The sequence below is a fragment of the Trichomycterus rosablanca genome, chromosome 27 (genome assembly GCF_030014385.1).
Source record: "Trichomycterus rosablanca isolate fTriRos1 chromosome 27, fTriRos1.hap1, whole genome shotgun sequence".
Classification (NCBI taxonomy): Eukaryota; Metazoa; Chordata; class Actinopteri; order Siluriformes; family Trichomycteridae; genus Trichomycterus; species Trichomycterus rosablanca.
This window is the reverse complement of record NC_086014.1, coordinates 5889920-5910873: the sequence shown is the minus strand read 5'-3', so window position 1 is coordinate 5910873 and position 20954 is coordinate 5889920. Positions and strand designations below refer to the sequence as shown.

Genomic DNA, 20954 nt, shown 5'->3' with positions numbered 1-20954 from the left:
ATGTCTTTGGACTGTGGGAGAAAACCGGAGCACCCGGAGTAAACCCACGCGGACACCGTGAGACGACAGTGCTACCCACTTAGCCACCGTGCCGCCCCTGTTTAAATTAGAAAGTATTTTAGGTTGCATAAAATACTAAATGACAGGCTGCCAGCTGTGTATTCATTCACTTGCTCAGCGGTTTGTTTGTATGTTTAGCACCATGGTCTACTCTGTATGTAAAATGGATGAACCTCAGGAAATAAGAAGTCAGAGGTATTTTTATTAAACGATAAACACACTAATATTAAAACCTCTATTTCAGACATGAAATATCTTTTTGCAGCAAACATTTATATGTCTTCTGGTGTGTCATCTTGAAAGGCTGAACCACTGCTCGAGATGCACTCTGAACAGAAGAAAAAAAATCAATAAATATATATTTAATTATAACTCAAAAAGAAATGAACATGAGTTTAATACCTTCTTGTTTTCTGGGTTCAGCCTCCTCTGTAGCAAAAACAAACCCATGTCAACCGCACCATGATTAGTACCATAATATTACCATTTACTGCTACTGTATCATACACGGTACTAATATTTACTAATATTGCCAATCAGAAAAAAAGTAATCAAAAACCTTCATCTGAGGAGTCTTGCACATCTGTTTTTGGATTTTCTTCATCTTTGGGTTCATGTGTCTTATACGATCCTTTGTGATGACATACGTAGCGTAGCAGCACAGCGGCTAATATAAACAGAATGGTGATGAGAGACGCGCATGCACCTGCAAAATATCATGCATGGATATAAAGGTGAAAAACAACCGAATCTTAATAACATGAGCCAGATCGAATAAGTGGAACCCTCTTACCCCACATGATCACCTGTAGTGATGCATCATTGACGTGAGTGTGAACTGAAATAGAAAAGATGGATAACATGATATAAGCTAAATAGTACATTTATTAACAATAATACATTTAATTGCAATAAAATACAACCCCAAATCAGAAAAAGTTGGGACAGTATGGAACATGCAAATAAAGTAAAAACGCAGTGTTCCTTACATTTACATCGTCTACCTGTTTTGTCTGCTCAACTTGAATCCTGCATTTCAGGTCTGCAACGCATTCAAAAAAAGGTTGGGACGGGGGCAATTTAGGGCTAGAAGTGTTTAAACACAATGTACCTCAAAGAAGGATTGGAAGGCATTTGCATATTTCTCCCTCTACAGTGCATAATATCATCAAACGATTCAAGGAATTGCGTAAAGGCCAAGGGCGCAAGCTTTACCTGAACGCCCGTGATCTTCCATCCCTTAGACGGCGCTGCATCAAGAACCACAACTCAACAATAGCTGATATAACCACATGGGTGAGGGATTTCTTTGGAAAACATGCACAAATGCCACTTAAAACTTTACTGTGCAAAAAAGAAGCCTTATGTTAACCATGTCCAGAAGCGGTGTCGACTTCTCTGGGCTCAGAGGCATCTAGGATGGACCATCACACAGTGGAAACGTGTATTGTGGTCAGATGAATCAGCATTCCATGTCTTCTTTGGAAAAAATTACCAAAGACGAAAAGGACCATCCAGACTTATCAGGAAGAAGTCCGAAAGTCAGGGTCTGTCATGGTATGGGTTGGTCAGTGCCCTTGGCGAAGGTCATTTACACTTCTGTCCGGCACGGTCAGTTATGCCTGCTCAGCTAGGTCAATAGCATCACCTGGCAGTTTACCATGTCAAGATCATTCCATAGAAGATTGTAGACTCACAAATATAATCGGATCTTGTTTAATGTTTTGCTGTAGGTTAGAAAACACGCTTATACTCATGATCACGTTTAACTTACAATTCTTCTGCTCAGTTTTATATATACAGTATCATAAATATGACACATACAGATTGTTTTATTATTATTGTAACATTTAATGCCTGTACACTTACCCATCTCATTCATGGTGTTCATGGTTAGGGTGGTAATAAGATGACTTGGAGGCATTACAGTGGTATGATGAGAAGCTAAAAATATATTCACATATGTATTATTATCAGTAGCAACAACCTTATACAGATGAATTCAACAACATGCATCTGGGAATTTTAATCATTTCTACATTGGTTCTGTTTCTGTAACTGACCCGGTCGAGGCATGGACTCCTCTAGACCCCTGAAGGTGTGCTGTGGTATCTGGCACCAAGGTGTTACCAGCAGATCCTTTAACTCCTCTAAGTTGTGAGGTGGGGCCTCCATGGATCGGACTTGTTTGTCCAAAACATCCCACAGATGCTCGATTGGATTGAGATCTGGGGAGTTTGGAGGCAACCAGAACCAGCATTAACTTCTTCAACAATCTGAGCTACAGTAGCTCGTCTGTTGGATCGGACCACACGGGCCAGCCTTCGCTCCTCACGTGCATCAGTGAGCCTTGGCCGCCCATGACCCTGTCGCCGGTTTACCACTGTTCCTTCCTTGGATCACTTTTGATTGATACTGACCATTGATACTGACCTCGGTGTCATAATGTCATGCCGTTTCAGTATATATAACAAATTAACCATTCCACATGGCTGCGGTTCATACAGAGAGCAGAATCATGTACGGAGAGTCATGCACTGCTCTCTGGTTACTCACTAGTTACTGTGATTGCAGCAGTAATGAAGAATGACGTCTATAAAAGACCTGCTGGGGCATAATAGTTTTGGGCTGCTTTGCCTACAACTCAATAGAAGTTAGAGATATGCAAGAATGTCCGGATTTCTGCTCTTAATGTAATAATAAAGTGCAGACAAGGCAAAGTGTAACACCTACACATACACCCTGCATTACGCTAAACAGGTTATGTATGTGAAAATGTGTGAATAATGCAGACTCAACACTTTCCTCTTGTGTAGCATCTGTTCAACAATGCACACTTTAGTTATGACCCTATAAGCATAAACAATAGGGTAAAACTAATCAATCAGGTAGAAGTACACCACACGCACACCATGGGGGGTGGGAATAGAGAGATATAGTGAGAGAGAGAGAGGGATGGACGGTTGTGGTTGGTTTATCAGTGTTTGCAGGGACAAGAGTGTTCGTACTGCACTAAGATAAGCTGACACTCCCAAATGATCCAACACACACACACACACACACGTTCTTCTTATGTTTTTTTGCATTTATTTCATCGCCTCTGTCTCCTCTCATGACCCCCTCTTCTATACCATCTCTCTTTTCAGACTGGTCCACACGTCTGGCTGGCGTCTGCTGGTAAAGGGGTGAACCGTGTGAACGGAAGGGTTTGTGTTCTCCTGACCTTGTATGATGAGAGAATGTGTCGACATGACCGAGATTCATAACAACACACCTGGCATTCAGACTGTTCTCAGGAACAAGTCCGAAAGTCAGGGTCTGTCACGGTATGGGGCTGTGTCAGTGCCCTTGGCAAAGGTCATTTACACTTCTGTCAGGCATGGTCAGTTATGCCTGCTCAGCTAGGTCAATAGCATCAGTTGTGTGGTCTGACTGCCAGTTGTACCATGTCAAAATCATTCCACAGAAGATTGTAGACTCACTAATATAATCGGATCTTGTTTAATGTTTTGCTGTGGGTTAGAAAACACGCTTATACTCATGATCACGTTTAACTTACAATTCTTCTGCTCAGTTTTATATATACAGTATGATAAATATGACACATACAGATTGTTTTATTATTACTGTAAAGTTTATTGCCTGTACACTTACCCATCTCATTCATGGTGTTCATGGTTAGGGTGGTGCTAAGATGACTTGGAGGCATCTCAGTGGTATGATGAGAAGCTAAAAATATATTCACATATGTATTATTACATACATTATTACGACATGACTGAGATTCATAACAACACACCTGGCAGAAGCTAAAGTGCACATTCGTGTCCCACAATGCCCTGGGAAAAAGTGTGAATTGTAAATAAAGTGGAAGTGTTCTGACCTTCTGTACCCTTCACAAAAAAGCTTCTTCCCCCCAAGAACTACATCACCTACAACATGGTGTTAAAGTAAGGCAGTCTGGAATAGATCTGAAAGTCAGTTCTAATGCTGGATGAACCTGAGATATTTTAAGGTTTTGTCTGGCCAACTTCATTGCAACACATTCCAAAAAAAGTTGGGACAGTAAAGCATTTACCACTGTAATGTTGCCATTCATTTTCACCACACTTAAAAGACGTCTTGGCACCGATCTGACCACAATACACGTTTCCACTGTGTGATGGTCCATCCTAGATGCCTCCGAGCCCAGTGAGCCCATGGGCGTCCAGCTTAAGTATGCGCCCTTGGCCTTTACGCACTGAAATTCCTCCCGATTCCTTGAATCATGTCATGATATTATGCACTGTAGAGGGAGAAATATGCAAATCCCTTCCAATCTTTCAAACTGGAGAACTTCTGATCATCTTTGCTCATCCTGGATGCTGCTTTTGTACCAAACCATGATTACCTGTTTGGAATCACATCATTATTTAGTTTTTTCACCTCATTACTATCCCTAAATTGCTCCCGTAGTAACTTTTTTGGAATGTGTTGGATGCCTGAAATGCAGGGATGGATCTACTGTATATTAACAAATGAAATGAAGTTGAGCAGACAAAACTGATTTGGGGTTGTATAAAAAGCCCCTCAAACCTTTTCTAGAGCTGTGAGCCATTACATATCTAAGTCTAAGACATAATCTTCATTATCTCTTCATTAATAACACCTTAAAGCAGCCGTCATGGCAACAAGGTTAGCGGCTGACTCGCCACCATCTCATAATGCCCCGTGCTCGTCTGTAATTAGTTTTACGTAATTGATTTACCTGCTCATTTCCACACAAATCAAAACTGGAACAAATGCCCTCAGGTGAGAGGAAATAAATTAGCTGCTATGCTAATGTGTGCTACGAATAGCTTAGCATGCCTCAAAGCCTCAGTTGAGTGCAGCTCAGAGAAATACAGTATTTATTATGAGTGAATGAATTAATAAATGATTATGAATGAATTCTAAAGAAATATAATAATAATAATCATAATAATAATAATAATAATACAGATTAAACTCTCACCTGTTGTTGAATTTTCCATTGTTTGTGTTGTTGCAGATGGAATATGAAGACTAAAACTGTAAGATTCAGAGATCACCAAGCAGTCTGTACCCTCACAGGACAAAAACAAGTGGTGGTTTTCTGAAATCACACTGCAAGTCGTGCATTCTAGCTTTTTTTATCTGATGAAACATGAACACACAGTTATCAGGGTAGAACACATGAATCCAACACACACACACACACACACACACACACACACACACACACAAGTACTGCAACATATCTGTACGTGGATTGCATGGTGTACAATCAATGTGTACACACAGGGTCCTAATATACATGAAGTAAACTGAATTTACACTGAATTTAAACTCCACATAATTTAATATGACTAGGTATTAGGGCCACTGTACCTGAGGACAGCCCCCAATGGAGCTGATGAAATGGACAGTAAGTGTAGACTGTAGTCCATCTGTTTCTCTGCATGCTTTGTTAGCCCCCTTTCATGCTGTTCTTTAATGGTCAGGACCCCCACAGGACCACTACAGAGCAGGTATTATTTGGGTGGTGGATCATTCTCAGGACTGCACTGACACTGACATACAAGGTGGTGGTGTGTTAGTGTGTGTTGTGCTGGTACGAGTGGATAAGACACACCTTACTGTCACTGCTGGACTGAGAATAGTCCACCAACCAAAAACATCCAGCCAACAGCGCCCCGTGGGCAGCGTCCTGTGACCACTGATGACGGTCTAGAAGATGACTCAAACAGCAGCAATAGATGAGCGATCGTCTCTGACTTTACATCTACAAGAAGGACCAACTAGGTAGGCGTGTCTAATAGAGTGGACAGTGAGTGGACACGGTATTTAAAAACTCCAAAACTTCATACCAGAACAACACACACTAACACACCACCACCATGTGGGGGTCCTGATCATTGAATAACAATATGAAAGGGGGTTAACAAAGCATGTAGAGAAACAGATAGACTACAGTCAGTAATTGTAGAAGTACAACGTGCTTCTATATGGTAAGTGGAGCTGATAAAATGGACAGTGAGTGTAGAAACAAGGACCAGTAGAACAGGACCCATCATGACCCTAACCAGGATACAGAGGTTAATGAAATAAAATACAATACTGTTGTTGATTATAGGGGCCATTCCCAGTCCACACACACACACACATACACAACAACAACACAAAATCTTACCCAGTATTAGTATGATGTTCCCAATAAAGTGGCCACTGAGTGTGTGCATTTGATCTGCATATTCGTATCCTGTAAGGAGAGACAAACATGAGAGCAGCTTCAGTATTTACAATTCAGAGTCACACTTTACGCTTCTTGATTTTTCTGTCTTAGCAGTTCGCGCAGGCCTTGAAAGAGCGCACTCAGGAGATACCTCATTAACCCACTATTAATTACTTAAGTCTTTCATTAAGTAAAGTAAAGTGTGACCTATAGCTTGATTGGCCTCAACAGACCCTCAACCTTTAACATCCAAGATTGTAACAAGGGTCACAGAATGAACCATCAAAACAGGATCCAGGTTCGATTTAGTATGTTTTTATTCTTGTCCAGTGTTGGCATGGTGACGCAGAAGGAAGTCGGGTCCCAAATGAGTTAAATACCATGATAGAGATCTGGGATGAGAACCTTGCTTTATTGCAGTTTAGATACAGTAAAAATTCTACATCCTTGGTATTCTAAATAATTTCTGGCTTCTGGGTAAAACTGGGTTGATGTAATGCCAGAGATTGGCACTAATGAGGACGCCTAATGAGGAGGGTTAACAGTGCAAAGAGAGAGGACAGGTGGCACCCTTATTCACACCTTAAATGCTAAGAAAGGTGATACAGCACTGACAGAGATTCTTATTTTCACATTTCACTGCTTAAGTGTCTTCCTCTATCCATCAGTCCTTTTTATTATATAATCGTATACATTTCTCTTCTCTTATACACATTTCCTATCTATCTGTCATTTAGTTTACTCCTTATCACGGCACCTGTTAGTAGGTGGGATATATTAGGCAGCAAGTGAACATTTTATCCTCAAACTTGATGTATTAGAAGCAGGAAAAATGATCAAGTGTGAGGATTTGAGCGAGTTTGACAGGGGACAAATGTGATGGCTAGACGACTGGGTCAGAGCATCTCCAAAACTGCAGCTCTTGTGGGGTGTTCCCAGTCTGCACTGGTCAAAATCTATTAAAAGTGGTCCAAGTTAGGAACAGTGGTAAACCGGCGACAGGGTCATGGGCAGGCCAAGACTCAATGATGCCCGTGTGGTCCGATCCAACAGACGAGCTACTGTAGCTCAAATTGCTGTAGAAGTTAATGCTGGTTCTGATAGAAAGGTGTCAGGATACACAGTTCATCGCAGTTTGTTGTGTATGGGGATGCATAGCCCCAGACCAGTCAGGGTGCCCATGCTGACCCCTGTCCGGCCCCGAAAGCACCAACAGTGGGCACGTGAGCATCGGGGCGATGGAAGAATCTGGTCTGATGAATCATGTTTTCTTTTACATCACGTGGATGTAACGCCGGGTGCGTGTGAGTCGCTTACCTGGGGAACACATGGTACCAGGATGCACTATGGGAAGAAGGCAAGCCGGCGGAGGCAGTGTGATGCTTTGGGCAACGTTCTGCTGGGAAACCTTGGGTCCTGCCATCCATGTGGATGTTACTTTGACACGTCCCACCTACCTAAGCATTGTTGCAGACCATGTACACCCTTTAATGGAAACGGTGTTCCCTGATGGCTGTGGCCTCTTTCAGCAGGACAACGAGTTTGAGGTGTTGACTTGGCGTCCAAATTCCCCAGAGCATCTGTGGGATGTGCTGGACAAACAAGTCCGATCCATGGAGGCCCCACCTCACAACTTACAGGAGTTAAAGGATCTGCTGCTACCATCTTGGTGCCAGATACCATAGCACACCTTCAGGGGTCTAGAGGAGTCCAGGCCTCGACGGGTCAGGGCTGTTTTGGCAGCAAAAGGGGGACAATTTTAGCTTCAGAGTTAAACGCACTAACAAATAATGAATCAAAATAATAAATGTAAAAGTAAATTAAAACATGATTGTAAAAAGTCATGCTTAATGACCTGCTGCTGTTCCAAACACTTTCTTTTATTTGTCTACTAGAAATGAAACCCACTGCGTAGTGTTGGATTCCTGTGCGTGAAATTGGTTGATTTTGTTTCTTATTTCTAAAGTAATTGATTTTTTTGTCTTTTCTTGTTCCCCTCAACAGCCCTGAGGAGCGAATGAAATCGCCAGGAGGCTCTGCATGGTGCAGGAGTCATTTATCATTCATTAGTTTTAACTAACCATTTTATCCTTGTGAGGGTGGGAGTAGAATGGTACCACCCAACCCAACCCAACCCAAAAACATTTGCCGCGGGGCAGGACAACACACCATGGACGGTGTGGCACTTTTATCGCATGGCGTCAGACACACAAGACATCCTCTCGATATACTGTATTACTTTATAACTATTTCTTTATTCCTATTACATGTTTGGGATATTTTAGCAGACACTTTTATCTAGGCATAACATTATGACCACTGACTATCTCTTCATCACGGCACCTGTTAGTAGGTGGGTGATATTAGGCAGCAAGTGAACATTATATCCTCAAAGTTGATGTGTTAGAAGCAGGAAAAATGGGCGAGCGTGAGGATTGGGCGACTTTGGCAAGGGCCAAATTGTGATGGCTAGACGACTGGGGTCAGAGCATCTCCAAAACTGCAGCTCTTGTGGGGTGTTCCTGGTCTGCAGTGGTCAGTATCTATCAAAAGTGGTCCAAGGAATAAACGGTGGTAAACCGGCGACAGGGTCATGATGCATGTGGGGAGTGAAGGCTGGCCCGCAGTTTGCTGTGTATGGGGCTGCATAGCCGCAGACCAATCAGGGTGCCCATGCTGACCTCTGTCCACCGCCGAAAGTGCCAACAATGGGCACGTGAGCATCAGAACTGGACCACAAAGCAATGGAAGATGGTGGCCTGGTCTGATGAATCACGTCTTCTTTTATACCACGTGGATGGACGAGTGCATGTGTGTCGCTTACCTGGGGAACACATGGCACCAGGATGCACTATGGGAAGAAGGCAAGCCGACGGAGGCAGTGTGATGCTTTGGGCAATGTTCTGCTGGGAAACCTTGGGTCCTGCCATCCATGTGGCTGTTACTTTGGCACGTACCACCTACCTAAGCATTGTTGCAGACCATGTACACCCTGTCATGGAAACGTTATTCCCTGATGACTGTGGCCTCTTTCAGCATCTTAATGCGCCCTGCCACAAAGCAAAAATGGTTCAGGAATGGTTTGAGGACCACAACGACGAGTTTGAGGTGTTGACTTGGCCTCCAAATTGCCCAGATCTCAATCCAATCAAGCATCTGTGGGATGTGCTGGACAAACAAGTCCGATCCATGGAGGTCCCACCTTACAATTACAGGTGGCAGATACTACAGCACACCTTCGATGGGTCAGGGCTCTTCTGGCAGCAAAAGGGAGACACAATATTGCAAAGTTGGTCATAATGTTATGACTAATCGGTGTATATTAGTTCAATGCATAATCTCCTCTAACACTGTCTCAAACTAAACCTGATGAGCTCTTGGGAAAAAGAAACCGAGTACCAACCTCAGGAGACCTTTTTTGTCTTCTTCAGCATGCTGACCATTGATAATTAGTGCTTGAAATTCCCTGATTCAGTCGAGTGAAAGGCCACCATCTGCTACTCCGCTCTTTTACCCATGACTCACGGGCCTCATTTCTGCTGCCGGATTTTCACAAAGGACAAATCACTGCCACACATCCAGGTGTGCAAACGATGCCACTGAGATGCTTCATGCTGGGCAAACGCAGGAATCTTCCTCATTATGAAAGATTTGCTTTATATCAGGTTTTAATGCGATCATGGTCACTGATGACTCTCCAAACATCTGGCGTAGAATATTCGGCAATCTGGCGTGTTCCTTGTGTTGGGATTTTTAAGTACTTTTAAATACTTTGGCAGTTGAAGCTGAAACACATGAACCAAAATTTGTACGTGCACAAAGTTGCTATTATACTGGATGTTGGGGATCATGACCAGGACAGGTTTGCTGCTTTTGGTTTTGTATTGAGGCTGACTAGCATAACAATACAAACATAAATATCCTATTAATTTACATTGACAGTGAGACCTGTTTGAGGGAGAAAGAGCAGAGATGGTCAGTTGATGGGCACAGGAAAGTGAGGAGAAGAAGGTATTGAGTAGCAGGGTTGAGTAGGACACATTGTCAGGGTGTAGCAGGAAAACTAAGATGTTATATGCAGTGGTACCCCCAGAAATTTTTCATAAATTCCAAGATCGAGCAAGTTGGAACGCATTAACAAGTTTCCCATACATCCTTATGGGTAAAAATACCTTAAAACTCAACAAAGGTGGCGCAGCGGTAAAAAAGACACGCTGCAACCAGAGCTGGATTCTGAGTACATGGTATCAAATCCAGCTCTGCCTTACTGGTTCGAGGCTGGGTGGCTGTATGAGCAACGATCGACCGGTTGCTCAGTTGGGGGGCGGGACAAAGAACCAGATGTGGCTCTCTCTCTGTCAGAATGCGATTACGACACAAGTGCCCTTAGGGTGTGTCTCTCCGCATGCAACGCTAGGTGGCAAAAATGCATCCGGCTGCTGCCCATGTTTCGGAGGGGATATGGGTTAGCTTCGATGTCCTCGGTCAGGGCAGGTTTCGGCGTAGACAGAGAGGAAGCACGATGCAAATTGAACAATTGGATGCGCTAAAAGGGGGAGAAAAAGGGGCAAAATACAAAAAATACAAATAAAAAAACTCAACAATTTTTAAACTCAACGCCACTACCAGAACCAATTGACGTTAAGTTTCAAGGTACCACTGTATTTAATAATGTTGTGTTTCTTGTTAATTGAAACTGTTATGCTAGCAGGTATATAAATTAATTATGTGCTTCCAATTTGGTGGCATCAGTTTGTGATGGGTCCGTTTCCTTTTTTGTGAACACGCGGCAAAACACGGTTCCAGGGGCCTGAACAAAGCCTTGACCTTGTCCCCAATATAACATAAAAATTTTGGGATCAATGGTAATTTTGATTGGTCAGACAGAGCTCAAGCGTATCCTTGTGGAGATGGAAGAACCTATTGGAGGATCAACCATCCAGGCAGCACTCCACAAATCACGCCTTTATGGTGGAGTTGCCAGACGGAAGCCACTCCTCAGTAAAAGGCACATGACAGCACCTAGAGGACTCTCAAACCATGCGGAACCATGAGATCCTCTGGTCTGATGACACCAAAATTTAACTTTTCGGAGGAATCCAGGCACCCCTACAGTGAAGCATGGTGGTGGCAGCATCATGCCGTGGGGATGTTTTTCAGCAGGCTGACCGGTGCGACTAGTCCTGATAGAGGGGAAGATTAATGCAGCGCATCACAATCACTCCCCAAACTCTAAAATATTGCAAAAAATCATGTTTTTTTTACTGGGATGTACTGGGATGACAAACTGACTGACAAAATATAAAATACGAAACACATCATACCATCTGTCCTTTATAGGTGAGAGGCTTTGCGATTGTATTGTAGAATGTCTGGCTCATCTGTAGTTCCTGCTGCATTCACACATCCAGAGACACTAAAACAGATGTTGCTCCTTTCCATCAGTGAGATCAGGTCATGATCTTTCATTTCATCCACCTGTCCTTAACTCAAACATCAGCAGATTTAGCAAAAATCTGGACTAGTGTCCTTACCTATTCCTAAATGTACTGAATAAAGCTTTGGAGAGTTACCACGTATTGCTTTTTGACATAGATAAAAGTGACTATCTTAGAAAGTAAGATCCATTCCACAGTCTACAGTCTGTTGGTCCTGACTGACACACCACTGCAAGGAAGTAAAAGTGAGACCAGAAGTTTAATCTGAGCAAAAAGCTTCACAGAAGATTAAGGAAAGAAAACCACCTCCTTGTTTCTACACTCACTGTCCATTTTATCAGCTCCACTTACCACATAGAAGCACTTTGTTGCTCTACAATTACTGACTGTAGTCCATCTGTTTCTCTGCATGCTTTGTTAGCCCCCTTTAATGCTGTTCTTCAATGGTCAGGACCCCCAGAGGACCACCACAGAGCAGGTATTATTTGGGTGGTGGATCATTCTCAGCACTGCAGTGACACTGACATGGTGGTGGTGTGTTAGTGTGTGTTGTGCTGGTATGAGTGGATCAGACACAGGAATGCTGCTGGACTGAGAATAGTCCACCAACCAAATATATATACAGCCAACAGCGCCCCCTGGCAGCGTCCTGTGACCACTGATGAAGGTCTAGAAGATGACCGACTCAAACAGCAGCAATAGATGAGCGATCGTCTCTGACTTTACATCTACAAGGTGGACCAACTAGGTAGGAGTGTCTAATAGAGCGGACAGTGAGTGGACACGGTATTTAAAAACTCCAGCAGCGCTGCTGTATCTGATCCACTCATACCAACACAACACACTAATACACCAACACTGTAGCGCTGAGAATTATCCACCGCCTAAATAATACCTGCTCTGTGGTGGTCCTGTGGGGGTCCCGACCATTGAAGAACAGCATTAAAGGGGGCTAACAAAGCATGCAAAGAAACAGATGGACTACAGTCAGTTATTGTAGAACTACAAAGTGCTTCTATATGGTAAGTGGAGCTGATAAACAAGGAGGTGGTTTTAATGTTATGGCTGATCATTGTATATAGCAGTTCCTACTAGCTTAGCTTAGCCTTGTCGTAATGATTCGGGACTTAAAACGCTAATAAAGCAGAACCTCTTATTAAGCACACAATGATATCTGATGTCAACTGATCAACTGTAAATCAATCCCCCAAAATATCTATTTTATTTAGCTGCAGTATGTTTTCTAGCGGCTGCATTAGCAAACCAGCTGTTCGTACTCATTTACAAAACCTGCTTGCACTAAACGTGCACTAAATCTCCCACTGAAAGCTGATTGCTAATTGAAATTCCTTTGATTTTTCCCACTTTGCTTTGCCACGATTCAATCATTAGCAAAACAGTGTAGAGTGCTGAGCAGGGTGTCAGCACGCTAAGAGTTTAGGTGATTAGCGAAGGAGAGAATGTATCTCAGAAACAAACACCCTGCACACCCCTTTTACCTTCTCCATACTTTATTACATTACAGACTCATTCTATAATAGATTAGGTTCATTTTTTGGGAGTGGGAACGTGACAGAGTCTGACAGAGCTTCGGCATATCCTTGTGGAGATGGGAGAACCTATCAGAAGATCAACCATCCAGGCACTGCACAAATCATGGCTTTATGGTAGAGTGGCCAGATGGAAACCACTCCTTACTAAAAGGCACATGACAGCACCTAGAGGACTCTCAAACCAATGAGAAAGCATGAGATTCTCTGGTCTGATGAAACCAGACATCCCAAGTTGCAAAAACTCATTTCAGGGAGGTACCCCTAAAAAACCTCTTGCACACACCAAAGGATATGGGTGATAACAGAACTTTTAGAAGCTGCTAACTGAGCTACTAAGCTAACTGTTCGCATCACAAACACATTAATGTGTACTACATAGTGCACTAGATAGTGTGAAAGATAATAGATTTATGTTCCCTACATGGTGCACTAGATTGTATATTAGAAAAGAATTTATGTTCCTTACTTAGTGCACTAGATAGTGTACTAGATAATAGACTTATGTTTCTTACATGATGCTTTAGGTAGCGTATTAGTCAACGGATTTAGGTTCCCTACATAGTGTACTAAATTGTATATCAGATAACGGATTTAGGTTCCCTACATAGTGCACTAGATAGTATTTTAGATATGAATTTATGTTCCCTACGTAGTGCACTAGATAGTGTATTACATAATTAATTATGTTCCCTACATAGTGCACTAGATTGTATATCAGATAACGGATTTATGTTCCCTACATAGTGCACTAGATAGTGTATTAGATAACGCATTCATGTTCATTACATAGAAAGTATAACTAGATGATGATTTGTGTTCCCTACATAGTGCACTAGACAGTATATTAGACAATTGATTTATGTTTCCTACACAGTGCGCTAGATTGTATATCAGATAACGGAGTTAATACGCGATCGGGAATAAAGTCTGTGTCGCCTGCGTGTGTGTGTGTCGCTCTTGGCCGCTCGTTCTAGATTCTGGGAGATTTTATCTGACTTGCCGGCATCAGGGAGCCGCTATGTATATGCGGGAGACTCCCGGAACTTCCGGGACACTTGGGACGTCTGAAACCAAAATTGCGTCACGTCTGGAGGAATCCAGGCACAGCTCATCACCTGGCTGATGCCATCCCTACAGTGAAGCATGGCGGTGGGAGCATCATGATGTGGGGATGTTTTTCAGCAGCTGGACCGGGGCGACTAGTCCTGATAGAGGGAAAGATGAATGCAGCCGATGAAGTACACCAAGACGTTTGAAGAAAACCTGCTCCAGAGCGCTCTGGACCCCAGACTCGGGCGAAGGTTCACACAGCCAGAGCCCAGACCTGAATCCAATCAAACATCTGTGGAATGAGCTGAAAATGGCTGTGTACCAACGCTCCACATCCAACCTGACGGAGCTTGCTAGGATATGCCACGAGGTGTCCAGAAACAAGTGTGCCAAGCTCGTAGCTTCTTTCCCAAGATGCCTTGAAGCTGTAATTGCTGCCAAGGGTGCATCAACCAAGTATTAGGCGATTGTGTGTAGATGTTTGAGGCAATCTATTATAGAATGAGTCTGTAACGTAATAAAACATAGAGGAGGTGAAAGGCGTGTGCAGACTTTCCGGCTTGACTGTAATTGATCACTATTTTATGCCAGCCATAGAAAACAAATCAAACTAAACCACTCATGTACTTTACCACGTTATACAGTAAACAGTGTGCTAGATCACAGCAAGAGACGTACGTGTATTGTAAATTCTTTATTTCTTGACATTGAAATGTATTCCCAGCTGTATTCGGACACGACATATTACATTCAGTAGCATAGCAGTTCTAATTCATTATTGTATTTGACCATCTATGTTACTTGTGACTCTAGTAAAATCTCACAACCTGCAAAATACTGTATGTTCAAGTTTAGAGATCAAAATAAAAGGAGATTCTTTGAGAATAACCAAAAATAAAACAAAATCTGCTTCAGGTGACTAAAAGCAGTGACCCTTACCTTACATTTCCCTCCAGAATTGTTATAAGAATATAAGGTCATCTGTCCAAAAGCTGACACTGAAATGCAATTTGATTATAGGGCAGAACAATGATTAAAGTATCTGTATCAGTCTACACATCAGTCCCATTGAACACAGTCTATTCATGCTAGCCTATACAACACATGAGGGTCAGCTTTACTGTGTGTGTGTTACATACATTCATTTGATGCATGTATGCTGTGTCTGTCTGTCTGTCTGCCTGTTTGTCTGTTTCTGTCTGTCTCTTTCTCTTTGTGTGTCTCTGTCTGTCTTCCTCTCTTTATCTGTGTCTCTGTCTGTATCAGTATGTCTATCTGTATGCCTGTCTCTCTCTCTGACTGCCTGCCTTCCTGTCTGTCTTTCTCTCTGTCTGTCTGTTTCTCTCTGTCTGTCTTTCTGTCTGTCTGCCTCTCTCTATCTCTGTCTGTCTGTATCAGTATGTCTATCAGCATGTCTGTCTCTCTCTGACTGCCTGCCTTCCTGTCTGTCTCTTCTCTCTGTCTGTCTCTGCCTGTCTGTCTGTTTTTTTATCTATCTGTCTGTCTCTGCCTGTTTCTGTCTGTCTTTCTCTCTGTGTCTGTCTGTCTATCTGCCTCTCTCTATCTGTGTCTCTGTCTGTATCAGTATGTCTATCTCTCTCTCTGACTGCCTGCCTTCCTGTCTGTCTCTGCCTGTCTGTCTTTTCTCTCTGTCTGTCTGCCTGTCTGTTTTTTTATCTATCTGTCTGTCTCTGCCTGTTTGTCTGTTTCTGTCTGTCTGCCTCTCTCTACCTGTGTCTCTGTCTGTATCAGTATGTCTATCAGTATGTCTGTCTCTTTCTCTGACTGCCTGTCTGTCTATGCCTGTCTGTCTGTTTTCTTCTGTCTGTCTGTTTGTCTGTCTGTTTTTTTATCTATCTGTCTGTCTCTGCCTGTTTGTCTGTTCCTCTCTCTGTGTCTCTCTGTCTGTCCGTTTCTCTCTCTGTCTGTATCAGTATGTCTATCTGTATGCCTGTCTGTTTTTTCAGTCTGTCTGTCTGTCTGTCTTGCCTGTTTGTCTGTTTCTCTCTCGGCCTCTCTGCCTGTCCATCCCTGTCTGTCTCTCTCTGTGTCTCTGTCTGTCTTTCTGCCTCTCTCTCTGTCTGGAACTCTGTCTCTATCTCTCTCTCTCTCTCTCACACACACACACAGCAGGACATGTTATAGTAGGACAGAGTAAAAAGACACACTTTTATACCTGCGGGTCACCGCATGTGTACTATAAATGTGTGTGTGTGTGTGTGTGTGTGTGTGTGTGTGTGTGGGGGGGGGGGGGGGGGGGGGGGGTGTTATTTTATATGTTCTTCACACAAAATGAGCCAAAGGCAAGGAGTCTGAGGTTAAAATAATAAGAAATAGCATCATTTTTCTTTTGGTAAACATTGGAAACGGGTCCCACAGACCCAAACATCACACAAGGGTTAAAGTTTGAAGTAAACAGAGATGCTGTGGCAAGACCTGGAACCAGTAATGAGCAGTTAATTAAATTTTTAAGAATTTGACAGACAAGCTTGTTTTAAACCTCCTTATGATACATGGATTTAGCTTAAAAAAAATAGAGAGAAAGTGCCTGATGCTTAAATTCCACACAGTCTGATGTTTATCCATGTGGAGCTGCATGTGGCACTAAATCAGACCGTGTTTTGATCTGCAGGCTTTTTGAAAGGGAGCTTTGTCATTTCCGTACTGTCAAACACTGACATGTCGGTAGATCACAACTGGATACACACCTGACACCCCTGCATCTCGTCTTTTGCCCTGAACCGTCTGAACATGATGAATGAGGATTTGATGGAGGCAAGATGTGAAAAAAAATGTAGACCAGATGCTTTCTTGAATCTTTATACAGTGATCAGGCATAACATTAAAACCACCTCCTTGTTTCTATACTCACTGTACCACATAGGACCACTTTGTAGTTCTACAGTTACTGACTGTAGTCCATCTATTTCAGTCCACTCACTGTCCACTCCTACCTAGTTGGTCCACCTTGTAGATCAGAGACGATCGCTCATCTATTGCTGCCGTTTGAGTTGGTCATCTTCTAGACCTCATCAGTGCTCACAGGGTGCTGTTGGCCAGCAGTGACAGTGAGGTGTTTAAAACCTCCAGCAGCATTGCTGTGTCTTAGCCACTCATACCAGCACAACACACACTAACACACCACCACCATGTCAGTGTCAGTGCAGTGCTGAGAATGACCCACCACCTAAATAATACCTGCTCTGTAGTGGTCCTGACCATTGAAGAACAGCATGTAAGGGGGGTAACAAAGCATGCAGAGGAACAGATAGACTACAGTCAGTAATTGTAGAACTACAAAAAGCTTCTATATGGTAAGTGGAGCTGATGATTTTCATATGGACGTGATCACCGGATCCACTGTTATGTAATGGACCGGCTTAGGTCGTTATGCAAATCGTCTGCATATAAGGCTGGGGTATGACGAAACGTATCTCCACAACAAACTTGTGTCCAAGAGATAAATCGACCATAATGTTTTTGTCTTTATTAAATAAAATAATAAATTAAACATAAAATTGCTTCATTTCCTTGTGTTATTTTTTAAAATGACTTTTTAAATCAAGATCTGAAGTCAGTTTGCATTTAAAAGCAAAACAAGATGGAACCAGAGGGGGGTATTCTTCAGTTATGAAGCAAAAATTCAAAACCAGGTGACAATCAAGCTCCAGTCCACCAACTCGATCACAATCAACATCGGTCCTCATTTCTGCTAGAACGCTTATATTAGCTCCCCGCTGTGCCAAACGAATCCATCACTCTTTCAAACCAGATGATATAATTACCACCTATTTATGTAATATTGTTTTCTCACCGAGGCTGTCGGATCATTTGGGCTGTGAAACGATGTAGCGGATGCTTTTATCCAAAGCGACTTACAGTATACAGTCTAAGAATCAATGTTCTGATTACTAGTCCAGTACCTTACCTCCTAGGCTACAACTGCCCTAGTTTTACGTCAAACACGGTCATCTCCAATTCACCTCACTTGCATATTACTCTTTGGACTGTGGGAGGAAACCCACGCAGACACAGGGAGAAAGGACCCGGACCACCCCACCTGTGGATCGAACCCAGGACCTTCTTGCTGTGAGGTGACAGTGCTACCCACCGAGCCACCGTGCCAGTTGGTCAGTTGGTGATGGCAAGATTGCCTATAGCTGACAGTCATGCCTGGTTTAGGGCTTTTGACTGCATACACTAGGGCAAGTCGTAGCCTAGTGGTTAAGGTACTGGACTAGTAACCAAAAAGTCGCTGGTTCAAGCCCCACCACTGCCAGGTTGCTGCTGCTGGGCCCTTGAGCAAGGCCCTTAGCCCTTAAGTCGCTTTGGATAAAGGCGTCTGCTGAATGCTGAAAATGTAAATGTACACTAATGAGACACATGACTCTCATTCTGGGATTTGGGAATATTATGGGGGGTATTACAGGGGGTCACACACTACACCATCTACCATCGGTCTGGTCTCCCAAACTACGATTTGTAACGAAAACACACGCAAGAAGAGACGAGGGGTTTAATGAAAGCATGATCCGCCACTCAGGTGGCGCAGCGGTAAAAACACACGCTGGAACCGGAGCTGGGATCTCGAATACATCGTATCGAATCTCAGCTCTGCCTGCCGGCTAAGGCCGAGTGGCCACATGAACAACGATTGGCCTGTTGTTCAGATATGAGCAGGACTCTGCTGGCTGATTGATGGCACCTGCACAGAGACGAGAGTGCTCTCAGGGTGTGTCTCTCCGTACACAACGCTGAGCTGCACTCCACTCGTCAAAGTGTAGGTGATAAGACGCATACGGCTGCTGCCCTGCCCACGTGTCGGAGGGGGCGTGGGTTAGCTTCGTTCTCCTCAATCAGAGCAGGGATCGGCATTGGTGAAGCTTGTGTGTGTGCTGATGTATTCTGATAAGCTATATTATGCCCCTGTCCTACGTTTTTACATCTCCTCCCTCGGGTTTCCACTCACCCTGTATCCTGCGTTCTCATTGGCTGTAGGTTGACATAGCACTCGCTGACACTCGCAACCTGATCGCAACACCTTTCACACTACAGGATTCTGACTTGAAGACAGGTCCAGATATTTAACATACTAGATATTTTGGATGCTGGATCGAGTCATTGCACATGCACAGAGACTGTGGTGTCCAGGTGACAGCTGCCCTAGAAAAAAGGTTATTTAAGGAACATTTAAAACATTATTACAGTGTATATACGTAGTTCTACTATAGTCACAAGCCATAAGCCCATAAACCCGTTAAGGGACCTTTTGTGCCAACAATCTTTATTTAGATTCTATACTAGGTCCAGGGTCTTTAAACAAACTCTTGGTGTATTCATGACTTGAACATTCAAACACATGGCATCGTCATATAGCATGATATACAGAGAATGTTCAAGAAATGATAGAGAAAAAACCTTTGATATGTGAAGGACTGTTCATGCTGTGAATTGGCAGATCTCCACGGTCAGCAAATGATGTCGGCGTATCCAGCTGTGATCCAGGTGAATGTATGCGTATGATAATACAGACGTTACCGGTCTGCCCTTAAAAGTCTGGAACGAGATTGTAATCTGTTTAGCATAAATTTAGCATTAGCATCTATAACGACCTACAGCTGGTACTCCAGGAAAAGAAAGTGCTATTGGTTTGGGATTGGCATGGATGGGTGCACTCATCACACAAGCCAAGCACTATTTCAAGGACCTAAATTGTTGAGTCAATGGTGATTTAATTAAGGAGATATTGTACTAAACTAAATTAGCAATCCTTTTTTTAGTTAATAGCTTTATCCTGGTGACTCTTGTGTTGGGTACAGCACCACCTTCCTTTCATGTCCTATGTATAAAATACAGTAAAACTGTACTCTAGTCTCTTACCTGTACACATCCAACATGCTAACAGGGCTTAACAGAAGTTTTTCCTATCAAGAGAACACATGGATACTGTTATAGACAGTAAACAGGTCAAACAAGAGTTCTTGCTAAGTACTTTGGCCCAAAACTATATCAAATTCAAGAATAATGCAATAGAAGCACTCACTGTCCATTTTATCAGCTCCACTTACCATATGAAACACTTTGTAGTTCCACAATTACTGACTGTAGTCCATATGTTTCTCTACATACCTTTTTAGCCTGCTTTCACCCTGTTCTTCAATAGTCAGGACTCTCCCAGGACCACTACAGAGTAGGTATTATTTGGGTGTTGGGTCATGTAGGGTCATTCTCAGCATTGCAGTGACACTGACATGGTGGTGGTGTGTTAGTGTCCACTCACTGTCCACTCTATTAGACACTCCTACCTAGTCGGTCCGCCTTGTAGATGTAAAGTCAGAGACGATCGCTCATCTATTGCTGCTGTTTGAGTCGGTCATCTGTTAGATCTTCATCAGTGGTCACAGGATGCTGCCCACGGGGCGCTGTTGGCTGGATATTTTTGATTGGTGGACAATTCTCAGTCCAGCAGTGACAGTGAGGTGTGTCTTATCCACTCATACCAGCACAACACACACAAACACACCACCACCACCACGTCAGTGTCAGTGCAGTGCTAAGACTGACCCACTCTGTAGTGGTCCTGTGGGGGTCCTGAACATTGACGAACAGTAATCAGTCAGT

General features: G+C 43.1%; 1 protein-coding gene across 3 annotated transcripts; it reads right to left on the bottom strand.

The window, feature by feature from the left end:
* Nucleotides 1-242: 242 nt before the first annotated feature.
* LOC134303830 (uncharacterized) lies at nt 243-15345 on the bottom strand. 3 transcript variants are annotated; one of them, XM_062989279.1, is made up of 13 exons: nt 15273-15345; nt 11866-11959; nt 11617-11775; nt 9696-10077; nt 6251-6319; nt 5054-5214; nt 3715-3789; nt 2124-2288; nt 1930-2004; nt 854-898; nt 620-727; nt 463-489; nt 243-388 (listed from the first exon to the last, which is right to left on the bottom strand). In XM_062989279.1, exons 6-13 carry the CDS (start codon nt 5070-5072, stop codon nt 333-335), a joined length of 570 nt encoding a protein of 189 aa, XP_062845349.1. In that variant the 5' UTR covers nt 5073-5214; nt 6251-6319; nt 9696-10077; nt 11617-11775; nt 11866-11959; nt 15273-15345; the 3' UTR covers nt 243-332. The 3 variants fall into 3 exon arrangements, with proteins under 3 accessions (XP_062845349.1, XP_062845348.1, XP_062845350.1); XM_062989278.1 differs by having other exon boundaries at nt 620-766; nt 15273-15336; XM_062989280.1 differs by lacking the exon at nt 2124-2288 and having other exon boundaries at nt 620-766; nt 15273-15325.
* Nucleotides 15346-20954: the final 5609 nt, after the last annotated feature.

What these genes read in the sequence shown, in the direction of transcription:
- LOC134303830 (XM_062989278.1), bottom strand. An exon ending in GAACACCATGAATGAGATGG is followed by an intron (nt 2,289 to 3,714) that starts GTAAGTGTACAG and finishes CAAACTCCCCAG; the next exon opens with ATCTCAATCCAATCGAGCAT. An exon ending in TGAACCCAGAAAACAAGAAG is followed by an intron (nt 389 to 462) that starts GTATTAAACTCA and finishes TCTTCTGTTCAG; the next exon opens with AGTGCATCTCGAGCAGTGGT.